The sequence below is a fragment of the Rhinopithecus bieti genome, unplaced genomic scaffold, assembly GCF_001698545.2.
Source record: "Rhinopithecus bieti isolate Rb0 unplaced genomic scaffold, ASM169854v2 scaffold_1014, whole genome shotgun sequence".
In the NCBI taxonomy this organism is placed as follows: Eukaryota; Metazoa; Chordata; class Mammalia; order Primates; family Cercopithecidae; genus Rhinopithecus; species Rhinopithecus bieti.
This window is the reverse complement of record NW_016803499.1, coordinates 1,835,490-1,848,798: the sequence shown is the minus strand read 5'-3', so window position 1 is coordinate 1,848,798 and position 13,309 is coordinate 1,835,490. Positions and strand designations below refer to the sequence as shown.

Genomic DNA, 13,309 nt, shown 5'->3' with positions numbered 1-13,309 from the left:
CATCAGGCAGTTGGCAAGCAGTCACTTGAAATACTAAGAAACATGATTTGTCTCACACCGATTTATTGCACAATAGCAATTTGTTTCTTTTTGGTTCATTTATAAAACAACTATCAAAATGCCAAATAGCTTTAAACATTGGCATTTTCACCTTATAACCTTACAAGTGCATTACTTTAAACATCTGCATAAAAGTTCAGCTCGATGATAATTGCCTGGGATTTACCTGCAGGGTACTAAGCATAGATGTAAAAATATTACTGATAGGTATCTCTGGCACTCTGAAGTGACAAAGTGTAGCCTTCACAGATCCTTGTCAGTTAATCATCAATATTTACCTGATAAGTGCCCACTTGCCATCCTTCAAGATCAATCAGGCAGACACCACAGTGAGTTTTCATCAAAAACAGCTTCTCTATCTGGTCCGTCCCTGCAGGTCAATGAGACAAAGTTGTGCGCTGCACGCAGCAGGACTGTCCTAGGCTCCCTCTGTTCTCACCACGGGGCTGGGTGGCTGGGGTAGAGGAACACAGGATTGGGCTTCACCTTCTCTCGGGACTGGTACATTAAGAGATGAAAACAGTAAAAGGTGAGAAAATCATAGTTTATTTCCAATGTTTCCATTTCTGTTAAAAGTAATGCTTTCAACAGAAAAAAAAATGCAGCAATGTAAGTGTGTAATTTACAAAATAATTTCAGGATTTGTTTAATCATTAATTTGTGGTGTGATCTGTTAATTGGATCTATGTCTAAGCTCATTGGTAAACGACTTCAAATATCCAAGCCTTCCCTCGCCCTCTTCCCACCTCACCTCTCCTCTTTCTCCTCCCCTACACTGGAGGACACTATGTACATGCATATAATGTCCTGCCCTAGAGAAGTCCTCAGCCTGGTTGGGAAGAAAACACCAACTCACAGCAAAACAACAGAAACCATACAGAACCGAATAAAAGCAAGCGCGGATTTGTAAGTGAAGACTTAAGTGCTGTAGGACTTCTAGCTACAAATCCTGAAAACTCGGAGTGGCTGTGATAATACGACTAGCCAACATCACGCAGTAATTTTTGCACATAAGGAGAACTAAATCAAAGAAAACAAGGAAAAGAAAGTTGAGCCTATAATCGTGATACAGACAATAAAATCTCAGGTGACATTTTTCAATGGGGGAAAGTCAGTCAACTTCCAATCTCCAAACCATCTTTACTAGCGAGCTTCCCACAATAGTTCTAGAACCTTCCTTCATTCCAACCAACCAGGACTCCAACAGACTCATAAACAGCATAGCTCTTGAGAAATTAAAGGGAGAACCCACCAACCGGCACCCCACTCCACCCCACCCCAAGTCACCTCTGGCTCAACCAAGATGTGCTCAGGCCGAGAAAGCTGCCCCACCCCGCAGGCTTTGCCTGTCATTTTTAACAAGCCGACTCAGCACATCTCTCAGATGGGCCATGCAAGGCTTTTTGGCAGTTCTTGGTGCTTTGCCTCTTCATGAGCAGACACTCCCTCTTAGACCAAGACCTGGATGGAGCTGGAAAGTAGGTGGTAACCCGCGATCCAAAACTCCACGCTCATCCCTGCAGAAACTGCCTAGGTCGGCCCATGGCCACGGGGCGCCAGTTTTTCAAGGAAAAGTCAATGCTAATAATGGTGGCAATCACAGGAAATCCACTCTGAGGCCAGATCTGACGTGTCAGGATTAATCACCATTTCCACTTAACTTCGAATTGACCCGGGTAAAAACGTGAGCGCGAGGGGACCAGGCTGCACCTCTGACCTGGCTCCCCTCTGCAAAAATCGCGAAGTGGGTGCCCGAGGTGGGGCGGGGTGGGGAGACGTCCCTGGGGGTCCCCACCCTGCCTGCTCCGCACATCTTAGCTCCTCACCCGCTCGCGTTGTGCAAACCTGTCTTCGGTCATTTGTATCTCAAGACATCAAACTCCCCAACCAAATGCAAACACTGAGACCTCATAATGTGAGACAAAGCTTCGCGGTATCCAGAAAGCCCCAGCAGGTGCGCAGTGCAGAGCCAGCCGCCCCGCGGTCCTCCGCAGAATCCCATCAGTGTCCCCCTTTCGTGCTGCGCGCATCGGGCAGGAAGGGGCTTGGGAGACTTCACCTGCCCTCTTTCCTCTCTGAAAACTCCGGGCCTCCTCACCCCAAACCGAGACACCTCCTTGCAGTTCCCTAGTTGTGAAAAGAGGAGGAAGCTGGCTGGGCCGGGGGCCGGGGGGGCGACGTCCGCAGATGGCGGGACCCCCCTGCCGGCCACCGCAAAGGCGAGGCTTGTCGCCCCCAACCTTAGTCCCTGACACATCGTTGAAAGTAATCGAATCAAATCGGAAATTCGAGAAGGCGTTCGTTCGGGTTGGTGAGGTTTTGAGGGGAGAAAGCAGCGGGGACTTCGCCAGCACCGGCGCCCCCTCCCCGGTCACCCCATTCCAGAGGGCACCGCCCCGCGACCCAGCCCAGACCCCCTGCGAGAGCCTCGCGGGCCCGCGCAGCCCCCGCGCCTCGAACAGGTCAGTCCTTGGACGAACGCCTGTTTCTCCGACAATAAAACATTAAAGAAGCGCTTTGAATGCCCAGTCCTCGCGCACCAGGCGGAGTAGAGAGGAACGACCGCAGCCAGCCCCGAACCCCGCCCACCGCACAGCGCCGGAACCAGGCCTGGGGCGCCGCTGCCTGGGGGTCCCGACGCGCAGCCGGCCCCGCTCCACCCGGGCCACCAAGGGGCTGGAGGAGGCGGCGCTCGGGGTAACCGGGGGAGACTCGGGGCGCTGGGGGCTCCTGGGGAACTCATGGCGGCTCAAAGGAACTCGGAGACTCGGGGCCTCGAAGGGGACTCGGGGGGTTCGGGGCTTTCGGGGGGCGGTCGTGAGTTCGTGGACACGGGAAGCCCTGGGGACCCGGAGGCCGGGCGCGCCCCGCCCGCGGCGCCGCCCCCTCCGTAACTTCCCCTGGTCTCCCGGGAAAGAGGCGGGGTGTGGGGTGCGGTTAAAAGGCGCCGCGGCGGGCTACAGGTGTTGCGGCCCCGCAGCGCCCGCGCGCTCTTCTCCCTGACTCGGAGCCCCTCGGCGGCGCCCGGCCCAGGACCCGCCCAGGAGCGCGGGAGCCCCAGCGCAGAGACCCCAACGCCGAGACCCCCGCCCCGGCCCGCCAAGCGCTGCCTCCCGACGCAGGTGAGCCCGTCGGCCCCGGACTGCCCGGCCAGGAACCCGGCACGGGGAGGGACCGCGAGCCCCAGAGAGGGTGCCCGGCCGCGTGGGTCTCGGGGAACCGGGGGCCTGGACCAGCGCGCGTCCTTGGTCCGGGGGACGAGGGCCGCCTTCCGGAGCGGGCGTTGCTGCGGCCGAGCTCCGGAGCTGGAATCGGGCGGCCGGGGAAGTGGACGCGATGGCACCGACCGGGCTGCGAGTGGGGCCGAGTGCGCGCGGGAGGGGAAGGAGGCGGGGGCGAGCACCAGCGCGAGGTTTGTGGTGTCGCCGATGTCGCTTTGGGGTACGCGAGCGCAGCCGCGTGGCTACTTGACCCACTGACACCAAACGTTTTAAATTGACCGAACGCTTAGCTTCGAAGTCAAGCTGCGTTTCGCGGGAGAAGCAGGAAGCCTCCGCTGCAGGAACTGACCTTTACCTCCTGGGACGGCTTCTGCAGAAAAAGCGCCCGGGGAGAGGTCTGGGCGGAGTTTGCCTGGAACTAACGCGGAGCCCGCCGACCCCGGCCGAACGCGGGGCCAAGATTTCGGTGGCTTCCCTTTTTCCTAAACACCTCACGAGGGTTTGTTTCCGGGCTGCGCGCCCCGGCTAGAAAGAAAATTTTTAGGACCTTTGTTCCCAAAGAGGTGGGGTGCGCCTGAGACCCGCGTCTTCAGGACGGTTGCATCAGTGCCTCGATCCTGCCCCACTGGAGGAGAAAGGCAGCCTGAACAGCGCTCACCTAACAGCTGCTGACAGCTGGGTTCTGTGTCCATGCACCTGGGACTGCCTTGAGAAGGGTGTCCCCATGTGACCTTAGGTCCCTTTCGAAACTGCTGTGCAAAGCCTGTCACAATTTCAGACACTGGTGAGAAGGGTGGAGGAACCCTCTGGGGGCAGCCAGGCAAGGTCAACCACCCATCACCTAAGGGTGGAGAAATTAAGGGGTGAAGAGTCTCTTTTGTCTTTTCTGGAACTTGGTGATACACCCAGTGTCTTCCCTAAGGAACTGAACCAACTCCTCCTCTGGCCTCTGGCAGCTCTCCAGGCGGTGCGCCGTGGCGTAGGCCGGGTAGGAAGCTGCATGTAACCGCCCAGGGTCGGGAGGCCAGGAGGGCAGCTCCTCCTCTGACTTGAATATTGAAAACAACATCCTGCTTCTGAGCCCCTCTTAACCCATGACCCCCTAGCCCATTAGTAAATTAATTAGTAAATTAAAATTTACTCCCCTTCCTGAAAAAGGATCTTTAAAACAGGTAGCTTCAGCTCAAACTTTATAAAATAACAATATAGGGTTTCTTGGAACTGTATTTTTCTCAGCAGATGGTAACTGGACAGGTCTGTTGAAGGGTATATGACCTGGGTTTGGCTGGTAGAAGAGGGCAAAAGATAAACCCCTCCTCCTGCAGCCCCATATTCTTGGCCAGGTGTAAACCAGGAGAGAGTTTACTTCGGGGAGTATCCTGTTTTCCACTCAGTGAGGGCCAATGAAGAATGTCTAATTCCGTAAGATGCTTTTGTTAAAACCGGAATGTTGCTGCCCTCAGTGGTTCTGCTGTCGGGATGGTACTGGCCTGAGCCATAGGTGCTTTAGCAGGTCAACCAACTCATCTAAGGGCTTCCCAGTCTGGATTTCAATGGGTCAGTACTGAGTCTGGGCTAAAATATTGTTTTTTCCAGTGATGTTTGTCTTTCCCAAGCTCAGTGGGGCTGTTTCACCGGCCTGTGTCAATCCGATGTAACTTTCTTGGCCACCTCTCTCCTGTCGCCTCTGACCAAGGTGACACTACATGGTTTCGGCCTGACCTTGGTGTACCATGGCAGTGACTCTGGGTCATGAAAGACATTCACTACGACCCTGCTTCCAGAGTCCATCAGAAAACAGGATGCAACTTGCCTAAAATGAGGAGAGGAGGATGCTTTTAAGTAAAAGGAGGAGGAGGGTTCACTGCCAGCTCTGAAGGGTGGAAAAGAGATGATTCATCCGGATTGTGGAGAGGGTGGAATCTTGTTTAGGAGCAGGTTAGTTGTGGCAGGCAGGGTGTAACTATGAATCAGTGAAGATAGTTCACATCCTGGGATGAAAAGAAGGCCACGGGCTCACGGCAGGTTATCCACGGGCCTCTCCACATCCACTTGCAGTAAGGAGTGTGGGACTCCCCCAAGCTTCAGCACTGAACTGCAGTGCAGTGACGTCGCTTAGTCGGCCAGTAACTGGGGGAGTTGAATTTTCTGTCCTTTTTAAATAATGTATCTTTTAAGAAACACTTTGAAATTAAAACCACAGCCCACAATTATAATGCACTGTTGCAGCACTTGTCAAAACAGATATGCTTACTGAGCGGTCAGTGCCAGCCTGACAATGAGGCCACCAAGCCATCCACAAAACCTACATAAAAGTCTATACTCACAGTGGCTTTCCTCCATGAAGAGGGCATTCATAACTTCTTCCTCTCATGTAGAAGGAAGCAAGGTGCTTTGTAAAATTTTAACTCGGGGTGCCTCAAATGTAAACTTAACCACTGGTAACAACAGTTTCACTGCTACATACCAAGTCTGTGAAAATTAATTCAAGACGTTAAGGAAAGTGGCTCAGCAGAGAGACTAGATAGAAGAGCTATAAGTTACATCTTATCCTCACAGTTCTCCTGTACTTGGCCTCTCAGCCTTTGAGCAAGGTTGACCCAAGCTAGTATCAGCCCCACTGGTACAGCCAAAACTTGAGACTGCAAATCAATGCAGCTGCTGAATGCTAAGTAACTTGTGCAGAATCAGGAGGACCCAAGGAAGCTCTGCAGAGGATGCAGGGGTCCGGTCAGAACCCATGAGTGCCTTTCAGCTAACGAGTACTTTGTGACACTCCCTGACACAGTAAATTTTATGATGTGTTTAAAACTGGGTGAATTACTCAGGTGAACAAGCTACCGTTTATCAGAGAATGCCTAAAAACATGTTCGAGAGGGTTTGGGAACTATACATTTAATCCTATGACAAACTAAGTTGGTTCTGTCTTCACCTGTTTTGGTGAGGTTACATAAGAGTTGGTGTTTGCCCAGGAAGAGATTTAAGCATGCTTGCTTATCCAGACCCAGAGAAGTCTCCCTGTTCTGGCCTAACTAGTGATTCCTGTGTTGTGTGCATTCGTCTTTTCCAGAGCAAACCGCCCAGAGTAGAAGATGGATTGGGGCACGCTGCAGACCATCCTGGGGGGCGTGAACAAACACTCCACCAGCATCGGGAAGATCTGGCTCACCGTCCTCTTCATTTTTCGCATTATGATCCTCGTTGTGGCTGCAAAGGAGGTGTGGGGAGATGAGCAGGCCGACTTTGTCTGCAACACCCTGCAGCCTGGCTGCAAGAATGTGTGCTACGATCACTACTTCCCCATCTCCCACATCCGGCTGTGGGCCCTGCAGCTGATCTTTGTGTCCACGCCGGCGCTCCTGGTGGCCATGCACGTGGCCTACCGGAGACATGAGAAGAAGAGGAAGTTCATCAAGGGGGAGATAAAGAGTGAATTTAAGGACATCGAGGAGATCAAAACCCAGAAGGTCCGCATCGAAGGCTCTCTGTGGTGGACCTACACCAGCAGCATCTTCTTCCGGGTCGTCTTCGAAGCTGCCTTCATGTACGTCTTCTACGTCATGTATGATGGCTTCTCCATGCAGCGGCTGGTGAAGTGCAATGCCTGGCCTTGTCCCAACACTGTCGACTGCTTTGTGTCGCGGCCCACGGAGAAGACTGTCTTCACGGTGTTCATGATTGCGGTGTCTGGAATTTGCATCCTGCTGAATGTCACTGAATTGTGTTATTTGCTAATTAGATTTTGTTCTGGGAAGTCAAAAAAGCCAGTGTAATGCATTTCCCAGTTGTTAGATTAAAAAATAGACAGCATGAGAGGGATGAGGCAACCTGTGCTCAGCTGTCAATGCCCAGTCGCCAGCATTTCCCAGCACAAAGATTCTGATCTTAAACAACCATTTGAAACCCCCGTAGGCCTCACGTGACACACAATGAGCACACATGGCACAATGGAGCTCTGCTCTCCTAAAGCCTCAAAACAAAGGCCTAATTCTATGCCTGTCTTAATTTTCACTGAAGTTAGTTCCACTGAGACCCCAGGCCGCTAGGGGTTATTGGTGTAAGGTACTTTCATATTTTAAACAGAGGATATCGGCGTTTGTTTTTCTTTCTCTGAGGACGAGAGAGAAAGGCCAGGCTCCACAGAGGACACAGAGAAGGTTTGGGTGTCCTCATGGGGTTCCTTTTGCCAATTTCCCCCACATTAAAGGTGAACATTGGTTCTTTTATTTGCTTTGGAAGTTTTAATCTCTAACAGTGGACAAAGTTACCAGTGCCTTAAACTCTGTTACACTTTTTGTAAGTGAAAACTTTTTAGTATGATAGATTATTCTGATGTAAAGATGTTCTGGATACCATTATATGTTCCCCTGTTTCAGAGACTCAGATTGTGATATGTAAATGGTATGTCATTAGCTACTATGATTTAATTTGAAATATGGCCTTTTGGTTATGAATACTTCGCAGCGCAGCTGAGAGGCTGTCTGTTGCATTCATTGTGGTCATAGCACCTAACAACATTGCAGCCTCAATCGAGTGAGACAGACTAGAAGTTCTTAGTGATGGCTTATGATAGCAAATGGCCTCATGTCAAATATTTAGATGTAATTTTGTGTAAGAAACACAGACTGGATGTACCACCAACTACTACCTGTAATGACAGACCTGTCCAACACATCTCCCTTTTCCATGACTGTGGTGAATGGCAGCCAGCATCAGAAGGAACGCTGATTTAAAGGGGTCTCTTGGGAATTTTATTGACACAGTACCATTTAATGGGGAGGACAAAATGGGGCAGGGGAGGGAGGAGTTTCTGTTGTTAAAAAACAGATTTGGAAAGACTGGACTCTAAATTCTGTTGATTAAAGATGAGCTTTGTCTACTTGAAAAGTTTGTTTGCTTACCCCTTCAGCCTCCAATTTTTTAAGTGAAAATATAACTAGTAACGTGAAAAGAATAGAAGCTAAGGTTTAGATAAATATTGAGCAGATTTATAGGAAGATTGAACCTGAATATTGCCATTATGCTTGACATGGTTTCCAAAAAATGGTACTCCACATACTTCAGTGAGGGTAAGTATTTTCCTGTTGTCAAGAATAGCATTGTAAAAGCATTTTGTAATAATAAAGAATAGCTTTAATGATATGCTTGTAACTAAAATAATTTTGTAATGTATCAAATACATTTAAAACATTAAAATATAATCTCTATAATAATTTAAAATCTAATACAGTTTTAATAGAACAGCAAATTTTAATTTCATCTATCACTATTTTTATAGAAGTACATTAATGTTTTATATTTCATAACACAAATGGGTAAGTTGCCAGGGTGTCTGCCCCCATTCTGCCTCAGTTACGGAAAAACTTCTGTCACCAGAAAGATTGGTGGGGAAGGAAGGGAGGCAGATGATTTCTACCCAACCCTATGCCCACCTCTACCGGGTTTTTGAGGCATATCAGTCTACGGACAATGTGGCATGTGGACTGGAAACATACCTTGGGGAACGTTGGGTGGATGTGACCCATTTAGCTCCTGGATGAATCGCAGAAATAGACCTTCAAAATGTCACTCATAGCACGACCTCGGCTCACTGCAACCTCTGCCTCCCAAGCTCAAGTGACCCTCCCACCCTAGCGTCCCAAGTAGCTGGGACCACAGGAGTGTGCCACCACGCTCCACTAATTTTTTCATTTTTTGTAGAAACAAGGTCTCACTATATTGCCCAGTCTTGTCTCGAACTCCTGCACTCAAGGGATCCCCCTGCCTCAGCCTCCCAAAGTGCAAGGATTACAGACATGGGCCACCGCACCTGGCCTGAAACTGCTTTTTATTCTTCAGTGCCCACTTCCATGGGAAATAAGCCCGCTAGGTCAGCCTGCCCCATGAGAGTGACTGCCTGCTGCCCCCACCAGCTTGCCCGGCCCTCATGAGCCTCTCCCAGAGACCCCACCAACGGTTCTATTCTTTCATGGTACAAGCTTTCCATCCAAGGATTTCAAAGCATTTCCCACACCAATAATTAGAAGCATTTTCATAGAGGACCATACACTTTTAAAATGGATTTCAAATAACAAAAACCAATCAACTATCACCCAGGTAACAGAAAATGGGAAATGGTTTCTACCTGACTTCCAAAATGCTCTGCACATAGACTGTGAAAATAGGACTTTTTAAGCAGGCTGCAGAGGCTTACACCTATAATCCCAACACTTTGGGAGGCTGAGACAAGAGGATCACTTCAGCCCAGGAGTTCAAAACCAGCCTGGGCAATATAGGGAGACCTTGTTTCTACAAAAAATAAAAATGTTAGCCAGGCAGGTGTGATGACATGCGCCTGGAGTCTCAGCTACTTAGGAGGCTGAGGTGGGAAGATTATTTGAACCTAGCAGGTCCATGCTGCAGTGAGCTGTGCTGTGCCACTGCACTCCAGCCTAGGCGACAGCAAGATCCTGTCTCAAACAACAACAACATCAAAAAACACAGAACTTTTAAAATAAGTACATTCACTCCTACGAGCTATGTAGATTATTACTCTCAAGCTATTAAAAGACCAAGCCAAAATAATTACGGGCTGCTCTCGACCACTTGCAGGAATGGACAGAGAGGTCTGGTCACATTCCTGGAAATTAGAGCTCAAGCTCTGAAAATGATCATCCTGACTGTATCTCAAAGCATCAGTCTGCACTTTGTACCGAGCAAGAAAAAGCCTTGTGGAAGCGGCCTCCCACCCAGCCGAGCCCTCGGCGTGGACAAGCTCTGCTTTTTATGAGCAGCAGGTACAGCATCGCTGCTCCCTCCGCCTGCGTGAGATTCACGAACAAACTGGGAAATGTGGTCTCAAGCAACCTTCCAGAAGGGGCATCAAAAGACAGTCACAGCTGGGTGAGCAGGTCAGGCCCACTTGGGAGGCCCCAAGGAGTATGCTGCAGGGGTGGGGCCTGAGCCACCCCCTCGGGTTGGTCTCTGACAACTAGAGAGCATCTGAGAGGTGGGTAAAAGCTCACTCACTCACCCTGGCCTCAGTGTCCTCATCTTAAAACGGGTTTCCTGAATCTTTCCCAAGTTCGTGGCAATGAACTAAGATAATGTATGCAAACATTCTCCACATAGTAAAGCACTAACTAACATGTGACTGTCATCTGTTTTCCACTAGACAGATCCCAAGCTGGAAGGGTGACGGAAGGTATTTCAGATACAAGTGACTCAAGCAAAGCTTGATAAACTGGGGGCTGGAAAAAAATGCACATTTACACAAAGCCTGGAGTAACTGCAGCACGGGCAGATGAGTCTAGCCACACAAGCCGGGAGAGGAATGGCTGGGGGCAGATACAGCAGCAAAAAAGGATAAGGTGGTGACAGCTATGCGACTCTGCAGTTAAAGAAAGGTCGACAGAGTAGCGAAGAAGACCATTGACTCATCCGGTCTGGGTCTCTGCACTTTCCACACATCTCACCAAACGCTTTTCCCGTGTTACCTCATTTGCACCTCACAGCAGTGCTCGGAAGTCCTAGGCTGTCAGAGTGCTTTTCCCACTGAGGGCAGCAGGAAGGCGCTGCTCAGAGAGGTAACAGATCATGCCAGAGGCCAACAGCAGCTGGTCCTACCACACAGAGCATGTGGACTGCACTTCTACAGTTCTCTAGTGCATTTGATCCCTGAAGCCAGTCACGGGCACAGCGGGAACACCCCAACTGCCCCAGTGTTCACAGGGTCCAGGGGCAACCCCAACTTGGTGAGACGCTGTTCCATTTCTGCACATGGCTAACGATTCGTTTTCCCAGGCAATATTCACTGAGTGCCATGAACTGTTAGGGGCTGGGGCCATAGCTGGGAACAAAACCAAACCTCAGGCTTCATATTGAAGGCGGCCGACTCTCAACAGATCCCTGTAGGTGGTACCTGCTGCAGGTAATTTAAATGGAGGAAAATAAGACATCATGAGGGAAACGGGAAATGGCAATGTAACTAACATGGGGTGGTCAGGGAGGGCCTCTTCTAAGAGATCCGGAGGACACAGGGCAGCAAACACACAGGTCTCTTAGGGAAGCATCCCAGTGAGAGGGAAAGGCCAGGATGCCAGACAGTCAGGGTGAGAAAGGGGGAGATGGGGCCAAGGAGGGCGTGGCTGGGACAGACACGCAGGCCGCTGTGAGGATTCATGGTTTTCAGATGGAATTCTAGCATCTGAGCTCCAGCATTTGTTCTGCCCTCTGGTGGACCCGAAGTCAGTCTATTTTCCACTTGAGAAAGCTTCAAATAGCTGAGAACAACAGGTCCCAGTTCCGACTTTATCCTCCTGCTCCACAGCCCCACATTCCTGCACACATTCAGCATTAAGCAAAGACTGCATACCGCCCCACTAGATATAGGCTGCCTTCAACTTCCCTAAGAAAACACATGCTCTGACAGTCAAGCAGCAGTAACTGTGCTGGGAGCCTCCATCAGGCAGGAACAATATTCCAGTCCACAGTGTCCTCCTAGAAGGCAGATGGTCCCCTGTCCTCAGTGCAGCCCCCGACATGGCTGAGCCATGGGACCACTGTTCTGGACACCACATTATCGCTCAAGTGACTTAGCTTTTTAACAGCCCTATCACTTTTGCTAATTTCAAAATGAAAAGGCAACCAATGTGATTTTTGTAATTATGGAGTATATAAATACATTTTCACTTACATAATACAGGAGTATATGAAAGCAAAAGTGAGTCTCATTTCACTCCCGTGCTTGGAAGTTTCAGTGTTGACATCTGAATTACGTCCTTCCAGTCTTTTCCCCTGTGAAACTGAATATATTAATACTTACATACATAGACACACAACACATACATGACCATGTTGGTTTGCATTTCTTACATCATTTTTTCTATGATAGTTTCCCATTTAGTAATACGTCTTAGAAATCCTTCCAGGTCTGGCCGGGTGTGGTGACTCACGCCTGTAATCCCAGCATTTTGGGAGGCCAAGGCGGGTGGATCACTTGAGGTCAGGAGTTCGAGACCAGCCTGGCCAACATGGGGAAACCCTGTCTCCACTGAAAAAAAAATAAGCTAGCTGGGCATGGTGGCGCATGCCTGTGGTCCCAGCTACTTGGGAGACTGAGGCAGAAGAATCTCTCGAATCCAGGAGGTGGAGGTTACAGTGAGCCAAGACCGCACCACTGCACTCCAGCCCGAGCAACAGAGGGAGACTCCATCTCCAAAAAAACAAAACAAACAAAAAACCCACAAACAAAAACAAAAAGGAAATCCTTTCATGTCAGCATGTATAGATATTTGTTCTTTTAACAATGTGCAATGTCCCATCGAATGTTACTGAACCATCTCCTTGTTAAGAGATAGTAGCATTGTCTCCCATTTTTCACAAAGTCTACCCTTCCTGCCCATATTTTCCTAACCTAAATTCAGGGCTTTGCATTTTCCCTGTTACATTTCATCTTGCTGGTTTGGGCTCATCCTTCTGGTGCATCCAGATCTTTTTGAAGCCTGTCTTCAGTTTATTAGCAGTTCATTCCAAGTTTATGTCATCTGTCAGTTTAATGAGCGTGCTTTCTCTACGGTCATTTAAGCCAGTAAAAATGCTGAATAAGGAATGCCACCAACAATTTCCTTCTAGCTTAACATCAGTTCATTTAACAACATGATTCAAGTTTGGAGTTTTAAGGATAGATGTACTTAGCCACATCTCATTCACAAGTTTCCATTTCATAGTAGAGATATTTATGGAAGGCTGTCAAGTGTTTTGCAAAAATATCTAAGCATATCCACCATTTGATTAGCCATTTCAAAAACACATTTATGGAGATCTTCATTTGGGCAGAGCATTATTCCAGGCCTCTGAAGAACCAAAGATGATTTTGAAAGGAGGTCACAGTGCAGACAGCAGGTGTGTTTATAAGGTGGTTACTTCACAAAACAGGATGTGGCAAGCTGACCCGATAGACACATCAAAGCCTCTGAACAGAGTTCATGGCATGACATTGTTTCTTTTGGGGGTCTTCAGGAACAATTTCACGAAAGCTAAATCATGAA

At 49.3% G+C, this 13,309-nt stretch overlaps 1 protein-coding gene across 1 annotated transcript; it reads left to right on the top strand.

Annotated features, from left to right (window-relative positions):
• The first annotated feature begins 2,957 nt into the window (after positions 1–2,957).
• Positions 2,958–8,501, top strand: GJB2 (gap junction protein beta 2). Its single transcript, XM_017886612.1, has 2 exons — positions 2,958–3,182; positions 6,352–8,501. Exon 2 carries the CDS (start codon positions 6,374–6,376, stop codon positions 7,052–7,054), a length of 681 nt encoding a protein of 226 aa, XP_017742101.1. The 5' UTR covers positions 2,958–3,182; positions 6,352–6,373; the 3' UTR covers positions 7,055–8,501.
• The last annotated feature ends 4,808 nt before the right edge of the window (positions 8,502–13,309 follow it).

Coding starts and splice junctions, on each gene's coding strand:
- GJB2 (XM_017886612.1), top strand. CDS start 6,374: ATGGATTGGGGCACGCTGCAGACCATCCTGGGGGGCGTGAACAAACAC.